Source organism: Hibiscus syriacus, unplaced genomic scaffold (assembly GCF_006381635.1).
Source record: "Hibiscus syriacus cultivar Baekdansim isolate YM2019G1 unplaced genomic scaffold, ASM638163v2 tig00116975_pilon, whole genome shotgun sequence".
NCBI classification, from domain to species: domain Eukaryota; kingdom Viridiplantae; phylum Streptophyta; class Magnoliopsida; order Malvales; family Malvaceae; genus Hibiscus; species Hibiscus syriacus.
This window is the reverse complement of record NW_024063499.1, coordinates 794626-821452: the sequence shown is the minus strand read 5'-3', so window position 1 is coordinate 821452 and position 26827 is coordinate 794626. Positions and strand designations below refer to the sequence as shown.

General features: G+C 35.2%; 4 protein-coding genes and 1 pseudogene across 5 annotated transcripts; 3 read left to right on the top strand and 2 right to left on the bottom strand.

The window, feature by feature from the left end:
* Positions 1-3680: 3680 nt before the first annotated feature.
* On the bottom strand, positions 3681-8011 carry LOC120192389. Of its 2 annotated transcripts, none has more exons than XM_039195177.1 (14): positions 7931-8011; positions 7652-7814; positions 7502-7563; positions 7103-7153; positions 6976-7002; positions 6410-6514; positions 5901-6008; positions 5736-5807; positions 5569-5619; positions 5266-5328; positions 5057-5181; positions 4705-4906; positions 3849-4564; positions 3681-3772 (listed from the first exon to the last, which is right to left on the bottom strand). In XM_039195177.1, the coding sequence occupies exons 2-13, from the start codon at positions 7749-7751 to the stop codon at positions 3851-3853; spliced, it is 1680 nt and encodes a 559-aa protein (XP_039051108.1). In that variant the 5' UTR covers positions 7752-7814; positions 7931-8011; the 3' UTR covers positions 3681-3772; positions 3849-3850. The 2 variants fall into 2 exon arrangements, with proteins under 2 accessions (XP_039051108.1, XP_039051109.1); XM_039195178.1 differs by having other exon boundaries at positions 7652-7798; positions 7927-7984.
* An 898-nt stretch (positions 8012-8909) lies between these two features.
* LOC120192531 (U-box domain-containing protein 52-like) lies at positions 8910-12317 on the bottom strand. The gene is made up of 7 exons (XM_039195298.1): positions 12155-12317; positions 11843-11916; positions 11449-11570; positions 11152-11364; positions 10801-11083; positions 10611-10712; positions 8910-10369 (listed from the first exon to the last, which is right to left on the bottom strand). Exons 1-7 carry the CDS (start codon positions 12315-12317, stop codon positions 9203-9205), a joined length of 2124 nt encoding a protein of 707 aa, XP_039051229.1. The 3' UTR covers positions 8910-9202.
* A 1274-nt stretch (positions 12318-13591) lies between these two features.
* Positions 13592-17589, top strand: LOC120192530 (annotated as a pseudogene).
* Positions 17590-18822: 1233 nt separating this feature from the next.
* On the top strand, positions 18823-20227 carry LOC120192570 (protein ALP1-like). Its single transcript, XM_039195328.1, has one exon. The coding sequence runs from the start codon at positions 18945-18947 to the stop codon at positions 20190-20192; it is 1248 nt and encodes a 415-aa protein (XP_039051259.1). The 5' UTR covers positions 18823-18944; the 3' UTR covers positions 20193-20227.
* Positions 20228-21194: 967 nt separating this feature from the next.
* On the top strand, positions 21195-25614 carry LOC120192568 (serine/threonine-protein kinase tricornered-like). The gene is made up of 13 exons (XM_039195325.1): positions 21195-21523; positions 21967-22141; positions 22295-22378; positions 22654-22895; positions 23031-23274; positions 23427-23506; positions 23760-23844; positions 23960-24091; positions 24177-24290; positions 24415-24462; positions 24736-24820; positions 24905-24952; positions 25069-25614. Exons 1-13 carry the CDS (start codon positions 21381-21383, stop codon positions 25158-25160), a joined length of 1572 nt encoding a protein of 523 aa, XP_039051256.1. The 5' UTR covers positions 21195-21380; the 3' UTR covers positions 25161-25614.
* Positions 25615-26827: the final 1213 nt, after the last annotated feature.

The following is a 26827-nucleotide window of genomic DNA, read 5'->3' as shown; positions in this document are numbered from 1 at the left end:
AAGAAGTATTATTTACGTTAGTTATAGTATGATTGTGATGTTGATCAAGAAAGTAGTTAGAATGAATAGTTAGAGGAAACAGGAAGCATGCATGGATTTGGTGAAATAAAAGAAGAGAAGCTTGTAGGGTACTTTACGCAAGTATCAAATGGATGCTAAAGGGAGATTGATTGAGGGAATGTAGCATTGTCCGGATTTTACATTTGTCAAAATGATGTCTGACATCATTTTTTTTATCATTTAATTAATCAAAAGCATATATACTTTAAGCGCCGTATGGGGGTGCTTTTGCGTTTTTCATGCGTTCATATGAGGTTGTTGTTAAGCACTCACTGGCTGATGCTCCCTTTCATTATATTAAACAACTCTTCTCCTTTTCCAAAGCTAAACCGGCAAAGGGTAGGGGACCAGGCCAGACCAGCTGTTCGAGGTCCAGTCAAGATAATGGATGGAAAATCACTGTGCCATGCGATGTTAATAATCTATCATCTTCAACCCTTAAACATTGTATTATTATTTACAGAAAAGAGTGAAACTTTTAGATCTGGTTAAAGAGGCTTGAATATATTTTTAGGGTTTTAATAAAAATTGACTTACTCAAACCCAACTTCTCTTTTAAGAGTTCTAAGACAACTTTTATTTTTTATTCTATGAGTCCTACTTTACAACATCTCATAAGATTCCTTCCACAACAAAACCCTAGCAATAGAATGCAAGGAAACTAACGTTTTTGTTCTACTAAACCAAATCCCAAGTGCATTGGAAAGAAACGGACATGAAATTGAATGATTATATATATATATATATATATTGTTTTTCCCATATTATTGGAAAAGAGTAATGGGATATAAATCCCAACATGAGTGAGCTAAGGTTTTAGGTTTCAACGTACAAAAATTTCATTTTTAAATATATGGATTTTTGTTGGCGACAGCCAGCCTACGAGGGTTTAAAAATAATGTGGCTGCTTATGCTTTATTTTTGGATGTGTAACATGCAATCCACTTTTACTTTGGTTATGGTTGGCTGCTCTTTACCTTAGCAGCCTCCATATTTAACAAATTTCATCTTTCCAAAGGTCTTAGAACAAGAAAAAAAAACATGACATTCAAAAGCTTTTGATATTAATATCATGATGAATTTCCAGTGTATATATTCGGGGGGTGGGGGATTTTCTTGACCAAGCCATTTGACATGGGAAGAGCAGATTCATTTCATCAGAACAACTTGAAAATAGATAAGAGAGAGTTTTTGGGGTGCAATTGGTAAAGACTAAAGGGTATAGTTTGAATAAATGTGGTATGTCTTGGCTAGATTTGTATGGACTTCTGGGGTTGATCAAAAGAGAGATAGTCTTTAGACTTCTTTATCTTCAAAGTCTGAATAACGGGATTAAAATATTAGGGAGTGACCAATAAAATAATATATCCCACATTTTATTCCAAAACCACTCTCCTTTCCCTTCTATATAAAGCCCCTCTGTCATTCTCCACTGCTTCCCACACCAAACCAAAAACTAGACATGTTTCACTAGTCTGGTTTTCAAACATTTCTGGGTATTTGATTCCAGCTTCAACAAGCTGTTTTGATGGGGGTTTTAGGGTAAGGGAGATGACAGAAGAGAGTGAGCACCCAGGGTGCTTTCTTGCATGCTTTCGCCATTTTTCATGCTTGAAGCTCTGAGTGCTCACTCTCTATCTGTCATCCACTTCTCTCTCTTTCTCTCTTTTTCTATTTACAATTTTATGCATGCAATGATTTTTGTGTTTAGTTTGCATGAATTTACCGCCCAACATAAAATCTATTTTGGAGTACTTTGTATCAACTCTTTCATTGTTATGGGCGTACTTGGCCTGTACTTTTGCGGTCAAACAAAACCTAAAGGTTGATATGACACTGATTTTGTCCATTGAATTTATTTTTCTATTTCTAATCTTATTTCATTGAAGCATCAGATCTATAGATATACACTTTGAAGCTTCCATGGAGGTCTTAAGAGAGCCGTGCAGCAAAAATCTCCAAGCCAATGATCCATAAACATGAGCTCGGTATCTGAAACAGAAATGTTCTTGATTTCTAAACTCTTATCCGACAAAACCAACAATTCCATCAAGCAGAAAAGACCATGAAATCTCCTGAAACCTATATGATGTTTGACATATATATATGTTCAATTGATCCAGCATAGAAACAGAAGATGGAAGTTTCTCATGCATACCTAGAAAACCAAGGAGAAAGAAGATGAATCTCCATTTCTTTTCTTTTGAATGTTTCTTTCTTCACTTGCTGTAAAAGTGTTTCAGTTGTGGTCCTGTCAGTCAAGGTTTCATACTTTGCTTGGTGTATTCAATAATATTATATATATATATATATATATATTGCCCTTGCATGCTTAGCAGCAGAAAAGGAAAGCAAAGAGTAATATAGTAACATTTTTCCTTTCTACTTGTTTAGTTTGAGTTTAATATCACTCACTCTTTCATCTTTACATGTTGTTATCTGGTTAGGAAAATCTAAGAAATGTAAAAGAACTCGCCAGATTGTGTCTTTGAGTACTGTGTAATAACACAGCAAGATTCGTCTCATTGCAGGGAGAAGGAAAGAAATGTATGTGGATTTATATTGTATTTAGTTATGATTCATTAATTGTGTATTTGGATAAGTGGTGATGTATATAGGTTTAAGTTTCAATTATGCGATGTAATATTTTTTTAGTTTTACATATATTTAAGATTGTTGAATAATTAAAAAATAATGGTTGGAATTAACTCATTGTTTTTTTTAAGTGACTTCTCATTTTCTGCTGTTAATCTTATAATCTATTTTTATTCTTTCAACATCCTAAATTTGTGTAAAATACTTTTAGTTTTACATTGTGTAATAATATCTTTTATTTAGATAAACTATAAATTTTTTCACTAAATCTTAGATCATAATTTATCTTGAGCATTAAATTTTAATTCTTTTAATTTAATTATAATTTTTTTTAATTATTCATTTTTTATTATTCTAATATTAAAGTAAAAAGGTAATGAAATGAACGATTTTGTGCCGACATTGAATGTATTTTACTTAGATTTTTAATGTATTTTTTATTAAAATTATGTTTTCGTCACTAAAATTTTATAAATTTATCTCACCTAAAATTTTAGAAGTTCACCTCCTAACATCGCGTCTGTCCTGATAGAAACCACTAATTGGTTATATCATTTTTTTCGTTTCTTTTTATTTTACTTTTTCTTCTCTTCTCCATAGAAATGAATTTTTAAAATTTCATTTTTATGTCACGTCGGTATTCAAACTGTTAATCACACTTTTTTCAACACATAAGACATTGACGAATAGTTCTCTATCACTCTGTCAATTTAAACTTTCTTAAAATATTTTTAAAATTCATGAAATTCAATCCAAAACTTAAAAAAAAACGACAATGATCTATAATATCCATCGTTTGTTCAATGTAGAACCAAGACATATCCCATCTTCTCATTCTCTACCTTTTCACTAGGATTTGAAAGATGCTTCACAATCGATAAATCAAAAAAATCTGAAATCAATGTCTTTTACCAAAAATAAAATTAAAAAAAATTAAGATCTTTTTATAAATTTTTAAAAGTAAATACTCATTCATAACATCATTACTTATTTAACGATATAATAATAAAAAATAAGCATAATTAAGTAGATAAAACTAAACCCTTTTTTATTGTAACAAGGAGGGGAAAGGGTACAATTTTACTACATCTGCAAAAATGAATTCAGTGCTAATATATAAAGTACTTGTTTTAAAAGTGAAAACAGGAAGAAGAAAAAAACAATGAATAAAATGAAATCCTATGTGATAGATAATTCAATCTATCTGGAAATACATGATATTTAATGCTGAAGTTGGGATATGGTCCTCGAAACTGTTCTCTGGAAACCAAGAGCTGATCAAGCTACGAGACTTATCGGTTGGACTTCCTTTCACCCATTTATCTACCAATCTAAAACCATACCGAGATGCGGCTGAAAGTAAAGATGGTTCATCGACTCGTCGAAAGATATGACAGAGGATAAGTGCAGGTGCTTGGCCTTCCTCGGCACTTCTGTTGGACGAAATCAACTCTCTTGCTGTTGAAAACAAAGGTAAAATAGCTTCAGGAATGTAAGTGACATCTGCTCCGATGATGAGTTCAAAGCCTTCATTATCCATGGCTTTGATGGCATTGATATCATCTCTGTCTCCCCATTCGAGTTTCTTTATAACAAGTTTATTCACAAATGGTGGTCTAAGGTTTGATGTGATATTTTGGTTCAACAGATCGAGTGCTTTCCTGTCTCCATCAGAGGCGACCCCAATGCTTGCCGACCCAGATGCAACCATCGAACAGATGCCTCCACAGCCAGACCCCAATTCCAAAACCCTTTTCCCTGCAACAATACTTGGATTTCTAGCGAGGATGCCAGCCATCAAACGAGCCGATTCCCACAACATCAAGCCAGTTGATTTGCAGGTGTGTTGGTTCTCTTTGGATAGTACGTTGATCTTGAAATCACATCCACCGAGCTCAATCTTAATAACCTGAGGGAAGCATAAAAGACAGAACAACTTGATGTATTTGAAGGAAACAGTGAGCAACAAGGATACATCTCTTGTTCAAATATATATATGTGTGTGAATATATCATTCATTCAATCTTCAATAAGTATATAAATATTTACCTCGTTATCATTATTAGTTGGAACTCCAAACATTTCGACCGCCATACCTTCAGACATGTCAACTACAAAATCACTAATGGGCTCTGCATCAGCCTTTGGTTGGCTGTTCCCTTGACAACATAGGTCAGACTTAGTTGGAGCCTCTGAAGCAGGGTTATAGTTTACACTATCTGAAAAGCGAAATACAGCTTGGAACCAACGCCTAAAATAACAGGCAACGCAATTCCTTTAGGGAAAACATAAGGTTCTTCCAAGTAAAGTGAGAAAAAAAATCCTCAAAATAAGGAAGTCAGAATTAATATTTTGTAAGGGGAATGAAAAATGTTCTCTTGCTAAACCATTGATCCCTTACCGATTCATAACTAATTCACGAGCTCGATTCTCAACTTGTTTGCAACACAAACCAAGCTCTTCAGCATCAAGTCCTTGTTCTTTAAATAAACTTGTCAAGAATTCATTAGAAAAATAGTAAGCACGCTGAAAAGCAAAGAGGTAGAGTAAAATCAGTCCCGTTTAAAAGAGAAAATATTAAAACTAAAGCACAAAATGACTCGAACATACAGTGCCATCACCCCTGACATAGAACTTTTCACTGATCTGTTGATCCTTGGTAGAGAACCTTTCCTGTAAATCAAGGTATACATGAAAATGCACATCAGAAGCAGAGTAGCCACCTCGGTAAAGAACAAGATCAAGTTAAGCAATGTGGACTCCGGTAAAAGAGGGAAAACATCACCTATGGCTATTTGAAAACGAAAAACCAAGAATGTTCGCAGATTATCACAAGAAGATACTAACAGATTATAAGATCTCAGCACATTAATTTTACTCAAATGGTGCTAAAAGATATGTGCATAGATCAACCTGAGCAAGGTCACCAACAACATAGTCTCGGAACAGCACCTGACCATTTGGCTGGAAAGATAACAAAAAATTTGAAAATGAAGAAAGTTACCAAGTTTAGTTTTATAAGCAAGGTAGATAAGAAATATTTATAAATATTGCTATTATGCAAAAATATTATCAATGACCTTGAGAACTTTTTTGACATTCTGCAAGACTAAAGGCATCTTCTCTGGTGATACTGCAGATAACACAAAAATCTACTTATAATGTCAGCCATTGTTGATAGAAAAAAAAAAGATACATGAGCACTCATGGCAGATAATGAAATATCCAAATGATTATTCAAATACCATGGTTACAACATCGACAGAGGCAGGAGAAATATGTTCGCTAAGGTCGTCAGTGGTCAGGTCACAGACGAAAGCACTTACACGAGTCTCATTGAAGTCTTTATGTGCCTACAATAATATGGGAAAATAATTCATTCAAGCTGCAATACCTATTCATACTAAATTTTCAAATAATAGGAACTCAGCCTCCTATTATAATATATATATACACACACACCAAGTTGCATCAACTCTTTTTTCTTTCTCTCCCATCGCTTTGTCTACATTTAAAAGCTTAAAAAATTCAGAGTTGTGGCAGAATGACAGAACAACTCTGACTACTAACGTTGAAAGGACCATGCATGTGTTTGAGTAAATGTTAGTGATACAATGTTTGTTCTTATAACCTAAATGAAAAGGTAAACGCCGGGATAACTAAGATAACTAGGTTTAGGTCTACTATATTTGCCGTTAATTGTTGTTAATAGTTTTTTTATCTAATTTGGAACAATTAGGACAAGAAACTAAACCTTAACCAAATTAACTGCGTGTTGTGAAAAGTCACATGCATAAACAAAAGCCTCTGGGTATGTAGCAATTAAAGGTAATACAGCATTTCCAGCACCACAGCCAACCTGATTACCAAGGTCACATTAGTTCTATAATATATAGAAACCTTACATGAGAATTTAAGAACATTAGACAAGAAGGGGAACTACTTAACACACACAATAAGGAACAGTAAAGTCAAGTTCTACCATATATAGTTACCAACATTCAACAAGGTTTGCCACACCATTCACTTCAACAATAAGGGCATCTCGAATAAGATTACCAGACCATTTAGAGGAATAAAATCTCTTATCAAAAAAAAATTAGAGGAATAAAATAAGAATTTATAGGGAAAGCAGAAATGTTAGCACTATTCTCATTTACTAGAACTCAATTAAAACAAGTCCATTTCCAAATAACCTGGCATTAACAGAGAACTTATTGCGGATTCAAACTCAGGAAAATAGTATTAGTGGGCAGTCTATTTATTTACCAAATAGATATTGAACAGATAATATGTAAGTGAAAATGTTAAGTGATTTACCTCCAAAATAACTTTTCTTCCGCTTCCCTGATTTAATAAAAAAAAATTAGTTAAAAAAGGAAACAAAAAACCTTGAAGAATTAAAAAATCAAAAACAAAGAGAAGAAAATAGTTAGCTTCGACTCACAGAGAAGTATTGATCCCATTCCTTGTACAGGTAGTGCCGATCTTTAAAAAACTGAAACAATAGGAATTAAACAATTTCAAAATCACTATACCAAAGAACATAGTAAAATTCATGTAACAGTGGTTCTATATAAGTTGCAGCTTTTAGAAGTGATCCCAAAAAGAACCTTGCTGTTGGTCACAACCATTGCTAGTACAAAGACTAAACCGAAATTTTGTAGCATTCGATCCTCAACCTTAGGTATTTATTATAGCATTTAACATTATTTAACAGCCAGTTCAAAATCCGGGTTTGGGGAGTAGAGGTAGTGCATTTAAGTAATAACACAGCATCTCAACAATGACCTTAGTAGACATAAAAAGGGGTGAAAACAACTTAAAAAACTGCAAGAGGACTAACTTTATCTTGATGCCGCCTGTAGAACTGATCCCAATACTTCTTAGCATCTCTTTCATACTTAGCTTCAAAACAAAAGATCAAATTTAAAGCACCATGTATCGACTCAATGCAGGCCAATAACTGTGAGTAAAAGAGATCTAATTTGAGCACCTATCCAAAAGGGAGAAACTCCAGCGGTAGTGGGTGGGTATATTTGTATCCTCTGCGCTGGTTGTTTCTGTTTCACACCATTTTGCATTTCGGAATCCATTATTGGACCAGCCTTAATGGGAAAAAAAACGGAGAGTTTTGAACTTCCTGAAATATGAATTGTAATTCACAAATCTTAGAAGCGGAGAATTAAGATACCAAACATGTAATAGTGGACTCAGGGATTATCTCATGATTTCTAAAACCAAAAGGAAGAAAAAATAAAAATAAACTACCTGCGTTTAATTCGCGTGAGACCACTAGAGAGCGAGATGTGAAATCGAGAAAGCGAAGAATTAATTAAGGTTTTTGGCCGCTGAAGCTGAATGCTAAAGCAAAACGTTAGGATGGCGCCTAAAACGCATCGTTTTGTACGTTTTTGTTCCTATATTTTGATATTTTCTTATAACTTGCAAATTTATTAAATCGAATTAATTAGCGCATGTGAAGGGAGAAATGTTATGTAAAAATAATATTTTTTTTCTAAAACTATTCAATATATAATTATCGGTGAACTATTAAAGAATTTATATATTAAATTATCGGTTTTATGTTTGAATTTTAAATAAAAATTTAAATTATTTTATTTTGAGATTGTATATAAGTAGTTTTAGAAAATAAAATATTTGTATTAATTATTACTTCAAAAGATAATATTTTAAATATTGTTCATGTAAATTAATATATGATTAATTCATGATATTATCTCATTTGTGTATTTATATTGTAATGTTAATGTGTATAATCAAGATGCATAAAGCAGCTTCAATCTTTTATTTTTTTTTTTTTGCAGACTGCGGTTACTTTAATATGTTTGAATGTCTTTAATCATTTGCTAGAGATTGTAACGTGAATTTTATTCGAATGATCTTAAAATTTATAATATGATTTATTTAATAAATTTATATAGAAAGAGGAGCTATATAATAAAGGCAAGGATTTTTAGGTTGGATTTTATTGTAGGATTTTAGTTGTCCGTACAAATATAAAATATGTTATTAGAGGTTTTAGGTTTAATCGAGTCGAGTGTACTTTGTGAGATATTATAACAACTCTGTTAATGATTTCTCTTGAAAGTGCTTTATTGATAAAAAATTATATGCTTGTTTATTTTTTTTCGTTATGATTCTATGATCAATTATTCGTGATCATTAATGATGTTAATAATCAAATTTCAAACCACGTATAAAATAAATAAAAATTCTTTTGCATGCTTATTAGCCCGTTATACTACAATTCATCTGTCAACATGGGAGACAAGTTAAGCCGTTCATTAGACCCTTCTTTGCTATTGACCCCTCCCTATACAAGAGCAGCCTTTTCGCAAGTGCTATATACATATTTCCGATGTCGTATTGCGCAATTCAGAATCGTTTCGTTTCCATTTTGTTCACAAGCAATGTTAGTTCAATCTCATCTGGAACTTCATTCAGCAGCACCATCTTATTTCGAGATGATATCCTCGAACTTGAGATTGCACTGCGAATAACATCACTACTGCTGTGCGCACTGCTACCGGCAAGTGCTGCCAGGTCCATGGTTGCTCCTGCTAGAATCATTATTGTTGTATCCAATGTCCCTTAACCGGTTAAGCTCCGGCACTATAACGGTGGCAAGATTTGGTCTGTCCCTCTTCCTCAGCTCTGCACATTTCATTGCCAATTGAGCATATGATAAAGCCTCTTCAAGTGGCCAATTTCGCACAGCTGGATCAAGTAAATCGGCTAAAGTTCCGTTTTCAATGGCCTTTCCAACATGGTGAGCGATACCCATCGGAGGCCTGGCCGTAATAATCTGGAGCAACATTATTCCGAGAGAATATATGTCCGATCTAGTCGTTAGCATGCCTGTTTGCTGATATTCAGGATCTATGTAACAGAAGGTCCCTGCAGCCGAAGTCATGTGATATTGTGTTACACTGTCAGCTACAGAAGGGGGAACTAGCCGTGCTAGACCAACATCACTAATTTTGCTCACGAAATTGCGGTCGAGGAGAATGTTAGCAGGCTTAAGGTCTCGATGCACTAGCGGTTCCGGCTTCGATTGGTGAAGGAACAGAAGTGCAGTTGCGATTTCGGCAGCGATTTTAAATCGTCTCCTCCATGAAAGCGGACGAGTATTGCCTTTTCGAAATAGTCGGTCTTCTAAGCTGCCATTGTGCATGTATTCATATACCAAGCATCCATACTCGGGGCATGCACCGAGTAGGAGGACCATGTTAGGGTGTCTAATGCTGCAAAGAACCTCAACTTCTTGTTGGAATTGTCTCTTCCCTTGAGCAGCATCTGGTCTCAAAATTTTGATGGCAACTGGAGTGTGATCAAGTTTGCCTTTATAAACAGGTCCATAACCTCCTTCTCCGATTTTGTTTTCGGCTGTGAAATTTCCAGTAGCTTCTTCGATTTCTTCTATGGTATATTTTCGGTACCGGACATCGTTAATTGCCAAGGTATGCAAAGCCCGGTTTTTCTCATCTGACTCTTGCTTAGCTTTATACTCTGCTTGTTTTCTTCTATATGCTTCCATCTCTGCTTGCCTCTGTGCTGCCTCGGCTGCTTCGATCGCAGCTCTGCATTTAGCTTTCTCTTTCTCTGCCATGGCAAGAGCTGCTTCTTCAGCTTGCCTGGCTTCCTCAAACCTGCGAGCCTCCTCCATCTTCCATTGATGAAGCTCATTAGCCTGCACTCAGAAATAAAGTCAATAAAGTTCTCAAAATGATGTTCTTGACAGCCTTTAGACATTAGAAAAAAAGGAAATGGTAGAATTGAGCTCCATTATTAGATTCTTGTGTTCTTGTTCTCATGAATAAAATCAAAGATTTGTTATATTTAAGACTTGAAGTTTCATAATTTTCTTGGAAGATACTGTTAATTGGATCTATAGAAACTGAAAAGTAGAGAATATGAGAGTAATATATCACCGTTTTCTTGGCTGTAAGAGCTTCTTTGCAAGCCGAGCTGTACATATCCATGGTTTGCTTAAGTTCAAGCTTTAACCTTCTCATTTCATCTTCTATGTCTCTCTGAAACTCACGGTCATATCATATTATGATTAGCAGTTCTGTCAAACACAACACAGAGGCTAAACACCGAAGGGATGAAGATTCTTACCGCACTTTGTTGAAATGGCTCCGAATGGCCGCTTGAACCCACATCAAAATCGAGATCTGTGTCAGACATATCAACAGATCCGAGGGAAAGTTTTTCAGGAAATTCTATGTCACTTGACAAAGAATCTCGTCTCGGCGATGACGGTCCTCGGACTTCATCAATGTCCCATGACATATTTCCTGAAGCGCTTCGGGGTCTGTCACGCATAGGTACTCTTGAGGAATTATCAAAAGAAAGCCTCTCCGGTCCTGCATTTCCTGCTACTCCCTTCATATATTGTCCTCTGCTACATGTAAACCACGCAATGTCAACATTGTGCCAGTACTAAAAATGTAACCGACTTCTCCGTACCTATATCCATCGTCTTCGCTTTGATCCAACGTAAACTGCAATGGCATTCCTAGAGGTGACTTCGGTGGAGCAGCGGTGTTCGACACGGGTCGTTGCGCTGCTCGCACCATCAATATCTTGCCTTTGGAAATCACATACACAGAACAAAAATCTGGTGCAGATTTGATCAAGGTAGTTGGGATGTCACTTTTCAATTTCCTATATGACAAGTAACTGAACTTTGGTTTGTTAGAACATGATACAGAGAAGAAGAAAAACCCAGAACTGAACTTTGGTCGTTAAAACAAAATATTAAACCTTGATATTGCGTTCCTGGTTGCTGCACCAAGGACTATGTTGTTAATCAAGTTCCTACTAATGTAGTCCAAAAGTGCTTTAGAGATATCAGCATCATCAAGAATAACCTCCTTCATTTGAATCTGAACTTGAAAATGAAATTAGATAATTTATTAGCTTCAATTTTGATTAGGGATAGAATGAAATTACTGTGGTGTGATCGTACCCCTAAAATTTTCAAATTTTTGTAGTTTCTATGTACTTTTTATTGATTGTTTAATTTCTCATCATAAAATTTTATAATTTTGTATTCTCTAAATTTCTTATATAACTTCTTAAATTTACATGAAAAATCTTGTATGTCCCTGAGTTTTACCATTTCTCAAACAATTGTTCATGAGAAATGCTTGCTTACCCCTTTGCGAGCGCAGTAGCCACGATATGGGACGAAGAGCTTGTTTACGTCGTCGTCAGATTCGCATTCGCTCTCTGCATGAAAATGATCAAAGAAAACACATACCAAAGGAAAAGATGATGATAGTAATAGGATAGATTTTTGTACCTGAACTTACCTCCAAGTTGCAATTTGGTACTTCAAACTTTTTTTAGTCTAATTAGATATCTGAAGTTAGCTTTAGATACCAAATTGTAACGTGAAGCCAACTTCGGGTACCAAAATATATATTTACCATGATAATATGAGAAAACAAGAGAAGGGGGTACTTACGGGAACTATTCTTAACATGGATCAACACAATGAACGGATTGGAGATGACGAGATGATCAATAGCCCAACGAACGGCGTGAGAGCTGTTCTTGTCTCTGTCGATGGCCACGGCAGTGGTGTTGATTGGTGGTGCATTGTCATCCAATAAGAAGCGAGGAGCCATATCAAAAAACGACGTTGTGGGGCTCTTGGAAATGGTGGTGTTTGCTATCAAACTTGTGTGGTTGATGACAGAATCAAGTTTCTACCACCACAAGAGGCACCGCCGTTGCGACCATTTGGGGCAATGCCACCTCCACCGCTTGCTATGGCCTTTGTTGACAAAAACTAAATGGGAATGACGAAGGAAGAAAAGAAGATATAGGCCTAGTTTTAGGCTTTTTCTCCTGGTATTTAGGTGAAACTACAATGTTTCGCCGTGGCTTGTTTTAGCAAATTGACCAGGTCCATGCCTGTAAAAACTGTAATCTGTAAGAGAAATAAGCTGCCTTTATAAGCAGTTTTTGCTACGATCGCTAGCCTATTTGAAAATTTTCAACAAAATATACTCAAATATACCATCTTTTATTTATAATTATTGCGCCTTCAAAAATTATTTATGAAAATGATAAAAAAAATTACCACGTTGGATGAGATATTCTTTAGAAAATATGTTTTATATAACATGTTATCATACGTAACATAATTGATTTGGAAAAGAGAAACTTATGTTTTACAAAGCACATCTTTCTTGAATTTTATCGTTTCTAGTTTCTAATTTTGATCACCCGTTTAAGGTTTTAAGATTAAGTGGTTCTAGGATTTTAAGGTTAAAGGTTATCGATCATTGTTTAAGGTTTTTGCTTCAATGTTTTTAGTTTTTATGAGGTTGAAATTTAATTTATTATAAATACATTAAACATTATAGTCGAAAGATAATTTATGTTAAACATCAACATACATTAAACATTATAATCAAGTAAAATATAAAACGATAAGAAAATTAGAAACCATTCTAGCAAATGAAATCAACGCTCATTAAATGAAAATACAATAACAACGAGCATAAAGAATTAATGGAATACAATAAATATGATAGTCGGTTATGACGATTAAATAGTTTACATAGATATCAAATCTCAGTGACCTAATAATAAGATAAGCATTAAATGTAAGTCACAAAACATATACAAATATTGGCGATCGGAGAGAAGAGGTAACTCAAAAATTTGCGATTATACTTTCAGTAACCCAAAAATGCAATATAGTATTGAGACTTCTCTCATTATATTATATGTCAATGGTAGACAAAACACGATAATTCTCAAAGTTTCAATCTTGTATACACAACAAATGGAGACTAAGTATAGATTGTTTCGGTTGGTAGCTTGCTGGAGGTTATATGAGATTATTTTTGACGATCTCCAAATTCAAGAAAGTAGTTGTGGGTGGATAGAAATGCATGCAACTGTAATTGTGAAAGAAGGCAATTTTGAATATAAGATCACAAATATAAGTCTCATGAAAAAAAAGACGATTTTTTAAAAAGAACGACATCAACGTGTTTTGTGATTTTTGAAGAATTTCTATGTAGAAGATCAGTCAAATTAGTTTGAGGAAATATATATATATATTTTAAAAGTTTTAGAAATTTTAAGAATTTTTAATCTTCAGGTATTTTAGTGATATTTTTGAACAATTTCTATTTAAGGAGGAAAATAAGAATTTTGTTTTCTAATATGTACTGAACCCACAACCTAGAGGAGAAGGGAGGTGTATAGGTTGTTGACAAGTATTTCGATAATACAATCTTCCATCGTATCATCAAAGGCTTCCTCGTCCAAGGCGGTGATCCCACCGGTAAACCCCCCCCCCCATGTTATTCATCATTTTTTATTTGCTCTAGCCGTTTTGAATTAGTTAGGGTTAGGGTTAGTTAAATTGTTAGTTATGAATTTGAATTTTTGTTTTTAGGTGGAGAAAGTATTTACGGGAGTACGTTCTCGGACGAGTTTCATTCGCGTTTAAGGTTTAATCATAGAGGTATTGTTGCTTGTGCCAATGCTGGTACGCCGCATTCCAATGGGAGTCGGTTCTTTATATCTTTGGATAAATGTGAATGGCTTGATAAAAAGAACACTATTTTTGGAAAGGTAACAGGTGATTGCATTCTAATATTGTTTATTCCATATTGTAATTGATTCTTGAGTGTGACTAGAACTGATTGTTCATTTCGGTAGGTTACTGGAAACTCTATATTTAATCTTCTGAGGATAGGCGAGGTCGACACTGATCAGGATGACCGGCCTTTGGATCCTCCTCCTAAAATCAAATCCATCGAGGTAAAATTTCCTTGTTATATTTTCATTTAAGTAAATAATTAACCAGATCCTTTGGTGTGTTGTAAACAGCTTATTGTCCTTAGTTTTTAGTTTATTGGAAGAGCATTATGTCGGCTGGTTTAATTTTTTATACTGTGAGCTGCTATTTTTAGGTCCTGTGGAACCCTTTTGAAGATATTATTCCAAAAGTAACTTCGAGGCCTTTGATCCTGCCTTCAGCTGAGGCTGAGAACAAAGATTCAAAGAAGAAAGCTGTTAAGTAAGTCTTCTTCTTCCATAATTGAGCACTCTCTTTTGAGCATCATGAATGCATTCTTATTGCTTAAGTTGTATGTTTTGCTTGGAGAATTCAGAAAGCTGAACTTGCTGTCATTTGGCGAAGAAGCTGAAGAAGAAGAGAGAGAGTTGGCAGTAGTGAAGCTAAAGATTAAGGGTAGTCATGATGTGTTGGATGATTCACGTCTCCTAAAGCAAGAAGCTCGTGATAAAGAACAAGTAAGATCCCGTATCTGTCTTGATGTTTATTTCCCCTCACCTTTTTCTATACTTGAATAGATTGCGAAACAATGCTCAAACCAAGTTAATTGAAGCACACTTTTCTTGTTTACAAAAATTCTTCTTCCAATCATTCTCTTTATTACCATTAGCCAGTGATATTTATGTTGGGTTGCAGAGTGTTTTTGCCGTATAATGAGCAGTTAATGAATCTTGCTTCCATTTACTTAATGCAACTATTTGATGCAAGAATTAGCTGCTGCCAAAGCTGCTAAGGATTTGCAATTGTCTGTGAGGGGAGCTCTTAGATCAAGAAGAGAAGGAGATAAAAAAGATGCAGATGCTGATTTTTCATATTCCCTTGATCATAGCGATGATGATGAGGCCAGTTTTGATGCTCGAATGCGCTGTCAAATACTAAACAGACGGAAGGAGATTGGAGCTCTCCCATCAAAGCAAAAGATGCAAAACGGTAACTATTCATCATGGAACTCTTTTGTCTTTTGGATTTAAACAGAAGTGTGAAGTGCAAAAACTACTAGTTACAGTGCTTATTCTCATAAAACCAGGTTTTGGCTCAGTCTTAAAAATCTCTTCTAAAGATAAAAACATAAATATAGGATACTATGACCTTTCCTTGCATTACATTTCCAGGTCCTGTAATGGTCATTGGAAATCCATCAGTAAGGTAGACCTGTTATATATGTAGTTTATTCCACACAATTTTGTCATGTGCGTGTGAGCACATGCAATTAGGCATGGACGCATGGTACCTTTTGAGTTCAATGTAATGTTGAAACAATTTTAGATATTATTAAGAGAAAACTGGAGAAGTACTTAAAACTGTCACCATCATGAAAAATGTAAAAGTGGCAGGTATTTAGGTTTTGCATGATACAAGATGTGAATTCATAGTACAATATCTGTGTTTTAGCATATGGTTAATTTGGTATTGATGTTGTTATAATATGTTGGAGAAATAATGTCCGGAAAAGTATATTCCTGCAATCATAACTCATAAGAGCTTTATGCTTTGTAAGATTTATCTCTTGCTTAGGTCATCGAAGTGAATCACTTATACACAATGTTTGCATGGCGCAATTAGAGCAATCTGTAACATCTAGTAAGGAAAGAGCATTATTTGTCTAGACCTTGAAATTTCAAGTGGTACTTGTTCAGTGATATGATGCACTTGATTTAGGGTTGTTAGAATTTAGCCGAAGATTTTGATAAACTTATCGATATTAAATACATGGAAATTGGCCTGTTATCAGAGAGATATTTTTCTAGTCCACATCCTCTTTCTGGTTTATTTATTAGTTAGTGATTGCCTTAAAATTGGTCTTGACTTTTGGAACCTATGTGCAGGGAGCTCTAAACCAATTGACGATAAAATTTCTGCACGAAGGTAAACATCTAAAGCTTTTTTCCCCTCTCTGTTGTGTTGGTTTGACTTTGGCCATGACTTGATCCGTATATCCATCTTAATTTTGTTGTTGCGTCTTTTCTAACATTATCACCTTCTCTTTCTGCTGCCTCCTGCTTATTCAAGGTACGAAATATATTGTCGCCTTTTCCTTTTGCTTATATAACTCAAACCTTTTTGTTTCTGTAAATCTACACCAGATCCAATGATGAAAGTACTGATGATGACCAACCAAATGTAGGAAAGCTATCCCTGAAGAAAAGGGGTGTCGGATCTGAAGCCAGAGCTGAGCGCATGGCTAAAGCTGATGGAGATTTACAGTTGTTCAGCGAGGCTGAATGAGAAAGACTATTGCAGAAACAGAAGAAACGTAGAATTCAAGGACGTGAAGATGAAGTATGTTATGAAATTTCTGATTCAATGTTGTTTTCCCCTTATTGCCTTAAACTTTATCTTCATTCTGTCTTTGTAATGCAACTCTCACATGGTAGAATCTCCCATCGAACTTGACTTTTACCATAGAGTTGTCTTCTCTGTGCTTATGAAACCCTATTATTGATATTGGAAGCAATGAATGATGATAGGCCTAGATCGATATTTGTATCTTTTAAATTTTAAAATCACATTCTCCACACATGTTGGAAATGGAACTAACTCTACCTTCTTTTTTGAAACATAGGTTCTAGCAAAACTTGAGAGGTTCAAGCAATCTGTTTTCACAAAGCCATCTACTTCTAGCAGTGAGCCTGGAGGTGATGATAATGAGGATTTGTCCAACTGGAAAGCGGTTCGGTTGCAGTTTGCTCCTGATACCAAGGTTGGTTTTCTTTCATTTGCATATAAAACATTTGATTTCTTACGGAGTTTGATTTGTCCAACTGCATTTATTTTTGTACTTGTATTCAGAACAGCACCAAGCTAGTCATGCCGAAAACATAAATTATAAAATTCGTCTGTGGAAACTTTGCAAAATCCCCGATAATTTTTTGTCATAGGCTTTACGGAGTGATCGAGTGTTCTGTTTGAATCATGATGCAGGACGGTATGTCTCGCAAGGATGATCCAAATGACTACGTGGTGGTTGACACTTTTGGAGAAGGGGAAAGAAAAGTTCAACAGGATGCAAGCCAAGCAAAAGCGAAGGGAACGCGAATGGGCTGGCAAATCTCTTACTTGATCTATTCCGTACTGATGAAAACGGTATGTTGGTTCACAGGACTGCCATCTGTTTTTTGCTTCGACTGCTCAGCAGCTGCGGCCAAAGTCCGGAAAGTCAATGATGGATCGGGAGTGCTTTTCTTCTTACTAAGGATTTAGGTATCGATCTAGACCCCAAATTGTTAATATGTCATACATTTTTGCTCATTTTGGTGTATCATAGTTGATAGCTCTAAATATTAAATAATTACGATGTTGATTCATGTTTACCAGTTACCACAGTAGAGTGTACCATGTGTCATAAGACAATATTTATGGTAGAGAGATTTATTAGATTACTTTTATGTGTAATTAACATTAAATATATGAAACTGATGAAATTAATGATAGTTAATGTTACGTTTATTTCATTAATTTATTTAATTAGTTTAATAATGAGGGAATCGTGCCAGCAAAACGAAAAATGAAGAAATTGTGTCCAGTTCACTGTAAATTTTATATTCGTTTAAATTTTAATATTATGATGTATAGATTTTCATACATTTTTTCTTTTTATTTTATTTTTGTATATATCTTATATACTTATTTCCGCTTTATAATAAAAGGACGAATCGCCCATTGATATCACAATTAATGATGGTTTTATATTTGATGTATATATTTTAGTGAATTAGATTATCATATATTATAAGAAAATAGAAATAAATTTAAGGTGTTTTTCAGTTGAATTAATCTGTCAATAAATAGAATATTTATGATATTATTAAAATTATAGTAAAAATAATACTATAATAATACTTTTCTCAATAGAGAAAGAGATGCGCAGTATAAAGTAATTTAAAAGATTATTATTAGTATTTTATTCTCACTAATGGCTGCGTTCACACTTGCTCACGTTTTTATTATTAATTTTAATGTTATGACAGGTTCCAGCTTCAGCCTTGTCTCTGAATTAGTGCTGCTTTTGCAAGGCTCGGTGCCACAAGGTCTGATTTCTTTTTATATTATATTGAAAGCTTTTCACTAAATTTCTTTTTCTAATATATAAAAATTGATTTATTACTTGAAATTGGATATTAAAATTTAAATAAAATATACAATTCTTTACAACTCTAAGTCGGATAAGCTTTTATTCCATTGTATGAACAATGTCTACCCTATTCCCGTAGGCATATGACTACGTGACAAATCATGTCTTACAAATGTCAACTTCAAGCTCTCTGCGTTCACACACACTTTACCTTTCCACACCTTTCCACCCAATGATTTTCTCTCTAATTACGGCTCTTCAAAAAGTTCTTTGTCCTCAAATCCAACACTCATCTCTGCAACTCAAACACCCGTCATTTCTTTTTTCTTCCTCCCTTCAATCTTTCTTCCGAGAAAAAAAATGAATAATGGCCACGATATCTATAATCAGCGACGAAAGCAGAGTTTTCCTGACGAAGAAGATAGTTGTTCCAACGATGAAAAACCCATTTCGGATTCAACCCACAAGAGAAAAACTCGAACCATGCCGGAATTTTACACCGACGGCCGTATAAGGAGGAAGATTTCCAGCCCCATGGAGGCTTCCACTATCAGGACGGAAACCAAATCCGGGTCGGATAAGCTGTTATGGTGGGATGAGTGTGACGGACCTGATTACCCGGAAGATGAATTCAAAAAGGAGTTTAGGATGAGCAAATCAACGTTCGAGTTCATTTGTTCCGAGCTGAACTCCGTTATCCGCGACGAAAAAGACGTCACCATTAAGCAGCGAGTGGCGGTTTGCATTTTTCGGTTGGCCATGGGCGAACCGTTTCGACTCGTCTCGAAACGGTTCGGTTTATCCATTCAGACGTGCCGTGAATCTGTCCTCGAGGTCTGTTCGGCCATACGCACCGTTTTGATGCCGAAGTACTTACGGTGGCCTGATGCGAACTCGTTACGGAAAACAAAACAAGAGTTCGAAGCCATCTCGTGCATACCAAACGTCGTCGGATCAATGCACACAGCCCATATCCCGGTGTCACCCCCGCCGGCGCCATCGCTGGCCGCGTATTTGAACAAAAACCAAACGGAAAAGGACGGGAAAACATCTTACACATTAACAGTACAAGGCGTAGTCGACCATAGTGGGGTTTTCACCGACGTTTGCATGGGGTGGCCGGGATCGATGACCGACGATCAAGTGCTGCAAACATCAGCTTTACACCAAAGAGCAAACGGTGGGTTTTTGAATGGAGTTTGGGTGGTGGGGAGCAAAGGGTATCCATTAATGGACTGGGTTTTGGTTCCTTATAATCAACGAGGGTTAACATGGACGCAACATGTGTTTAACGAGAAGATTAGTGAGATTCAGAGAGTTGCTAAAGAAGCGTTCATGAGATTGAAAGGGAGATGGTGTTGTTTGCAGAAGAGGAGTGATTTCAAGTTGCAGGATTTGAGTGTTGTTGTTGGAGCCTGTTGTGTTTTGCATAATATTTGTGAAATGAGAGGTGATGGGTTTGAGTGTGAGTGTGAATGGGGATCTGAGTTTGTTGTTGTTGAAGATGATGATGAGATGGTGGGTGAAGTTGATTTGAGATCGGTGAGTTCCATGGAAGCCAGAGATGCTATTGCTCATAACCTTTTACACCATGCAATATGCTATTAATTGTAATTTTTTTTATGGATGTGTCACATTGTAGATTTGACATCATGCAAGCTGATAATTGATTAAATTATGATTATTATTAGTCTAAATAGATGTTTAAGTTATTTTCATAATCATTTTAAGATCAATTTATTAAATTTATTACAAAATTATTTATTCATTATTGATAAAATTTTCAATTTATTAATTTTTGGATTTTAAGGTTTCTTGAATTGAAATAAATAAAACCAAAATTAATTTTTGAGAACGGAGGATTTGATTTCAATTTTTATATAGGTAAATTTTTAAAATTAGAATAATTTTAAAAAATAAAACTAAATCTTTAAGTACTAAAAAAATATAAATACCCAATTATAAACAGCTTGTATACAGTAATGGATAATAAATTTGTGTGTGAGAAGTAGGAGAACAGATCAGCCCTCATTTACTTACTTTCGGCTTAAACAGCAAAAGACAGCCCATCACTAAGCAGATAATTAAAAGGAATAAAAATGTCGGATTTTGGGCAAGTGAACACCACTCTCCATTGGGGTTGGGTCCCTTGCGGCATTCTTGTCCTAAAATTTATAATTTCTTTTATAATATCTCAATATTTGTAAGTTTAAATACATTTTGATTATATTTAATATTAAATTAGATTAAATTATTAAATTTCATATAAATTATTTTAATATTTTTATTTTTTATAATATTTAAACTCAATTTTATATAAAGAATGTTAATTTTTCTAATAATTCGATTAGGTAAATATAATTTCACACTCTACTGAATGCTAGTCGCGTGTTGAGTACCGCGCGTGAGAGTTCTCCCAATCCTGAGTTGACAACATTGAACTTATTGTTTAATAATATATAATACATATAAAATGAAAACCCGAACTCTGCTGCTCCTAATCTCACTATCCCAGCATGAACCCGCCTTCAAAGAAGCACTGAAAGACCGCCACGTCGACGGTTTTGATTTGGTATAACTATTGGAGGTAGACGATAAGAGGAAGATCACTGAAGGGGAACTCTGTTTTTCTCTTCATCATCTCTTCTTTGTTGGCCGTTTCCTGCACAATCAATGAAAAAAGTTTTGATTTTTCCTTCCAAGTGAGTTTTTAGAGGAGGAAATATATATCTCTTTATATATAGAGAGAGTGAAGGAGAGGTTTTAGAGGGAGAGGGAGAGAGAGAGAGAGGGGACATGGAGGGCATAGATGAAGAAGAGAGTGGAGGAGAGGAAGTGTTAGGGTCAAGCTTGACGATGGAGAAGGTGGCGGCGGCCAAACAGTTTATCGAGAATCACTATAGAGCTCATATGAAGAATATTCAAGAACGCAAAGAAAGGTACCATTTTTGCTTGTTCTTTTATTTTATTATTTATGATCTTTGTTTGGTTGCTGAGAAATTCTAAAAAGTAAATATAGGACCTTTGAATGTTAGGTTAGTTAATATTTGGTGGAATCAATGAACTTTCTAGTCAACTTAAGCGCTGAACCTACCTTCAATTAATTCTTAAAAAAATCTATTTTTTTATTTTGAGCTGATGAACTTGGTGCTTGTTTGGTATGTAGCTTAGTGCCATTCTTTACTGTTACTGGACCAGTGTTAAATTAGGTTTCTTTGTTAGGAAGTGAAGCATTGAATAGGAGTAACTGAAACTGCTTCTCCCAAATCAGGGGTGGATTTTTGTGTGTGTGTGTGTGTGTGTGTGTGCGTTTTACTGTTCTGTGCTTGGAGTTGATAGTGTTGATTTCAAGTTCATAACATAATTAAGTTCATCATTGCAGACGATGGGTCCTGGAGAGAAAGTTAGCTTCTTCAGATGTGCCCAAGGAGGAACAGATCAATCTTATAAAGGATTTAGAGAGAAAAGAGACAGAGTTTATTAGACTTAAAAGGCACAAAATTTGTGTTAGTGATTTTGATCCTTTGACTATTATCGGAAGGGGAGCCTTTGGTGAGGTTAGAATGCTAATGCTTGTTATATGTCAAAATATCAGTTATTTCTGACATAAGTGGCTTCGTTGTTCCTTCTATTTGAAATTGTTGTTTTCTGCTTCTTATTCATATTACCAATAATGCATTGGCTGCTTAGAGTATTTTATTGTTCTGCAGGTTCGATTGTGCCGAGAGAAGAAATCTGGAAATATTTATGCAATGAAGAAGCTAAAGAAATCGGAAATGCTTAAGAGAGGGCAGGTAACATTCAAATTATTATTCATTTAATTGATATCTCTGAAGTTAGAATTGAGAAGAGTGGAACTTTCTAGTTTCTTCAACCCTATGCCTTTATATTATGCTTCTTTGTCTTAAAGTTTGTAGTCACTCTCTACATGTTGTCCCTTGATTTTAAAACTAACTCGAAGTTGTTGTATACTACATCAGAAGAAGGCATTTTTTCTATACTTTGTCTATTCTCCATTTATTTTCAGATGTTGTACTGCTAATCTAACCAAATGTATTTCACTCAATAGGTCGAACATGTTAGAGCAGAGAGGAACTTGCTGGCAGAAGTTGCAAGTCACTGCATTGTAAAACTTTATTATTCATTTCAGGATGCTGAATACTTGTATTTGATCATGGAATATCTTCCTGGAGGTGATATGATGACTCTGCTGATGAGGGAAGATACCTTAACTGAGAATGTGGCTAGGTTTTACATTGCTCAAAGTATCTTGGCCATCGAGTCTATTCACAAACATAATTACATTCACAGGTTAATATTTAAGCTTGCACTACTATGTTGTCTAATGAATTCATTTTGAAACGAGGTGATATGGTAATTTCTGTTCATAATTGTTCAAGTTACGGTTTACCGCATCTTATTCCTTTACATTCACTTTCTTTTCAGAGACATTAAACCTGACAACCTTCTTCTGGACAAAAATGGTCACATGAAGTTATCCGATTTTGGCCTTTGTAAGCCTATTGATTGCATGAATTTACCAGCAATCCATGAGAATAAGCCGCTGGATGATGAAAATATAACAGAACCAATGGATGTTGATGGATGTATTCCTGATGCCAACGAGAAAAGCAATTGGAGAAGCCCTCGTGAGCAGCTTCAGCATTGGCAAATGAACAGAAGAAAGTTGGTACGTACGCAATTTACTTCACAGTTGTACTGTTTTAATGCAGCGTTCTTAAAGTACATTCCAGATGAATCTATAATAAACAATGTTATAGTGGCTCAAAACCTTTATAGTTTTCCAGCTTTTTTTGCCATCCTTTTTGTTTTACTGTGAAGGCATTTTCAACTGTGGGAACACCTGACTACATAGCTCCTGAAGTGCTACTGAAGAAAGGATATGGCATGGAATGCGACTGGTTAGTTATATTTATTTTCAGTTCACTTTCTTTCTCATGATTGCAATTGGATCTAGTATTTATTATCCTCTTTTTTTTGCTTCACCTTCATGCATGATGCTTATCTGTTCTACGTTTCTAGCTGAACACCATCTATCATTTTTCTTGCAATAACTTCGATAGTGGGAGCGAACTAATTGCTGAAACTAACTCGGTTTCTCTGTGAATTTCTCTTAATAAAAATAATGCAGCCTTTTTTGTTGACTTCTTTTAGGTGGTCATTAGGAGCAATTATGTATGAAATGCTAATCGGATACCCGCCATTCTTTTCTGATGATCCAATTTCCACATGCAGGAAGGTAAATGTCTGTCTGCTTTATTTTTCTCTGCTCCAGTTGACCTTTGGTGTACTATTATTACTATTACTTGATGGAGGTTTTTTTTCCTGACATTTTATTCGCCAATTACTGTCAGATTGTGCGTTGGAGGAATCACCTAAGATTTCCTGAAGATTCGAAGATAAGTCATGAGGCAAAGGATCTTATATGTAGATTGCTATGCGATGTCGAGCACAGATTGGGTACTGGAGGGGCAAATCAAATTAAAGTAAGATTATGATCTATTGAAACATTATTTCTTTTCCGCCAACTATTTCTGCTTACCTATGGTTGTTGACATGTAATTTTGTCAGGCTCATCCTTGGTTCAAGGACATTATATGGGATAAGCTGTATGAGATGGAGGCAGCATTTAAACCTGAAGTGAATGGGGAGTTAGATACTCAAAATTTTATGAAGTTTGATGAAGTATTAAGTGAACTCTACTTTATTTTTGCTTATTCCAAATACTTAATCGCTTCCTTCATTATATGTTTCTTTGTGAAATTAAAGATATCTGTTTTAATCTGACTATTTGTTGAATTATCACCAGTTGGATCCTCCAGCATCGGCAAGAACTGGCTCGGGATCCTCACGGAAGGTCTGTAACAAATAGAACTTTATTCCTTTTCCTTATTTTTTGTTAAGACATGGTAATTTACGGGAAAATATGAATTCTACTTTCATGGTCTCTCTTCTGAAAGTGTTAACACCTTTACAGAAACAAATACATTGATTCGAGAAATATATGCATTTTTTCCCATGAAAATCAACGTCATTTTTCTCGTTATTCCATGAGTTGCTAGTTCCCACAAACAAACTACACTTGTTAAAGTTTTATTTAACCCCCCCCCCCCCGGGGGGGTTTGTGCAGATGTTTTTAACTCCCAAAGATTTAAGTTTTGTTGGCTATACATACAAGAACTTTGATGCTGTCAAAGGGCTACGCCATGGTTTCGGTATTCAATTTGTCTTGTTGTTGTCAAGATTTTTCTGCTCTACTTAAAAGAGAAAACTTGACATCACCTATCTAAACTCTGCAGATTTCAATAATCCATCAATGGAACAGCCACCTGTTGATTCTATATACAGTAATGGACCTTTCTCTTCTATATTTTCTTCTTTCATCATCTTCCTAGCGTTATTATAGTCATAGATATTATATTTCTCTTTCTTCATTCTGATATAAGTTTATTAACTAATGCAGGTGATTCCGGGGTAGGTTATCCTGCGAAGCAGTTGGCCGAGGAAACAGATATGCAGATGCTTGCATCGGCAGGTGATCCCATGTTGCCATAAAGTAACCAAAGCCTAATATACCCCATATATATATATTGGGATGTTTCTGCTTGCGTTGAGTTCGGTAACCCTCCCAAATCCTGCAGTTCTTGTGGAGTGGCTGCCATCTGATTATCGGAATCAGTCAATGAAATGTACAGTAATATTTAAGAAAGATTTTGAAAACCGGTTTCCGAGTTGAGTGGCAGGACAAGGGAAACCCTTAGCCAAAAAGGCATTGTGTTTGAATTTAGATGAGAGTTGTGGATGCACTGGCTGCCCAGGTTGGCTGTGTTAAAATTTGCCTTCTCTAGTGGCAGTTTCTGGTCTAAATTTTTAATTGGTAGCACAAAACTCTTGAGAAACTCCATAGCCATTTTGGGAGCAACGATGCTACCCTTATTGTTGTGTGTAAACTTATATTTACCAGAAACTAGGAATTAATTGTGAGGAAACAAATATTTTGCGGATACAATAATTCTCAGTAAAAATTTCCTTCTTAATCTTATTATTTTGTTGTATGATTTGATTCTATCCGAACTCTATTAAAGTACATAGATTTCAATATGAACATGAAGATATAATCCTTCAAATATATGAAAAAGCTTGGAAAAAACAATTAAGTCTACTCGTATTAATTACATATATATTCATCACTTATGTGGCATGAGCTATATCATTTAAGAAAAGGTCAAAATGATCTTGGTCTGTCTACATAGGTAAGAAGGGGGGAAACTCTAATTAAAAGGTCAAGTTTTTGGCCATTTATTTAACCACAATCAATTTGTTTAGGTAAGATTTTGGTATTTGAGGCAGGTAAATTTGTGTTGATTTGATTATAACACTGTCACCCAGGACTCCACCAAAACTCTAGGCTCAATACAATATTTATTATTAAGTGATTAATCCTAGACTTTTGTAAAAGTTTAAAAATATATACGCATGATTAAAGTAAAGCCCTCAATCCAAATCATAACCAGCCACTTCACCTCACTTTCTTTTCCCACAACTCAAAACCCCCATAGGAGAAACGAATGGCAAGTGTTTGATGGGACTGTTTCCAAGATGAGAAGAAAATAAAAGATCTTTCATTTTATTTTTTTTCAATAGATTTGGGATGATGAGCTAGTTAATGATGTTATAAACAAGATTAATTACCAAAAAGCAGTGTGATTTGTACACACCACAGCAAATAATTGAATTTGATTAGATCAAACAAGTTTTTTTTTCCAAGGATGCAATCAAAAGCAAATGCCAAACGTTGATCAGCAAAAGGAAAGCCTTGAAAAAAAATCTACCATGCATGTAATGAAAAAGGTTGTAATTTCTTCCCTTTTTTTCCCCCATTAAAGCAATCAAGATGTAATTTAGACAAAGACCCTTTCCAAGATTAGGCAATTACATCGAAAAATCACATTTTACAACTTTAATTACATGTCAGACACCCTTTCATCTTTATTTACCGATCTAACACCCTTTGCAGAAAGACGCACCTCCTGAAGCGCCCCTTACGCTGATCTAGCGCCAAGTGAGATAACGTGCATCCCCTGAAACGCGTCTTATGCTGACATGGATACACGCTATGCCACGTAGGGGTATAGCATTGTGCAGGGGCCGCGCCTTCCTGCAATTATGACATGTATAATGCAAGGCGCGATGCATGGCCGCCCCTTGCATAATTGCATCCT

Coding starts and splice junctions, on each gene's coding strand:
- LOC120192389 (XM_039195177.1), bottom strand. CDS start 7,751: ATGGATTCCGAAATGCAAAATGGTGTGAAACAGAAACAACCAGCGCAG. Junction 7,154..7,501: donor ACAGGCGGCATCAAGATAAA/GTTAGTCCTCTT, acceptor CTATTGTTTCAG/TTTTTTAAAGATCGGCACTA. Junction 5,808..5,900: donor CTGTCGATGTTGTAACCATG/GTATTTGAATAA, acceptor CATTATAAGTAG/ATTTTTGTGTTATCTGCAGT.
- LOC120192531 (XM_039195298.1), bottom strand. CDS start 12,317: ATGGCTCCTCGCTTCTTATTGGATGACAATGCACCACCAATCAACACC. Junction 11,917..12,154: donor CCATGTTAAGAATAGTTCCC/GTAAGTACCCCC, acceptor ATTTTCATGCAG/AGAGCGAATGCGAATCTGAC. Junction 10,370..10,610: donor CTCTTACAGCCAAGAAAACG/GTGATATATTAC, acceptor TTCTGAGTGCAG/GCTAATGAGCTTCATCAATG.
- LOC120192570 (XM_039195328.1), top strand. CDS start 18,945: ATGAATAATGGCCACGATATCTATAATCAGCGACGAAAGCAGAGTTTT.
- LOC120192568 (XM_039195325.1), top strand. CDS start 21,381: ATGGAGGGCATAGATGAAGAAGAGAGTGGAGGAGAGGAAGTGTTAGGG. Junction 23,507..23,759: donor TATGGCATGGAATGCGACTG/GTTAGTTATATT, acceptor GACTTCTTTTAG/GTGGTCATTAGGAGCAATTA. Junction 24,463..24,735: donor GCTCGGGATCCTCACGGAAG/GTCTGTAACAAA, acceptor GGGTTTGTGCAG/ATGTTTTTAACTCCCAAAGA.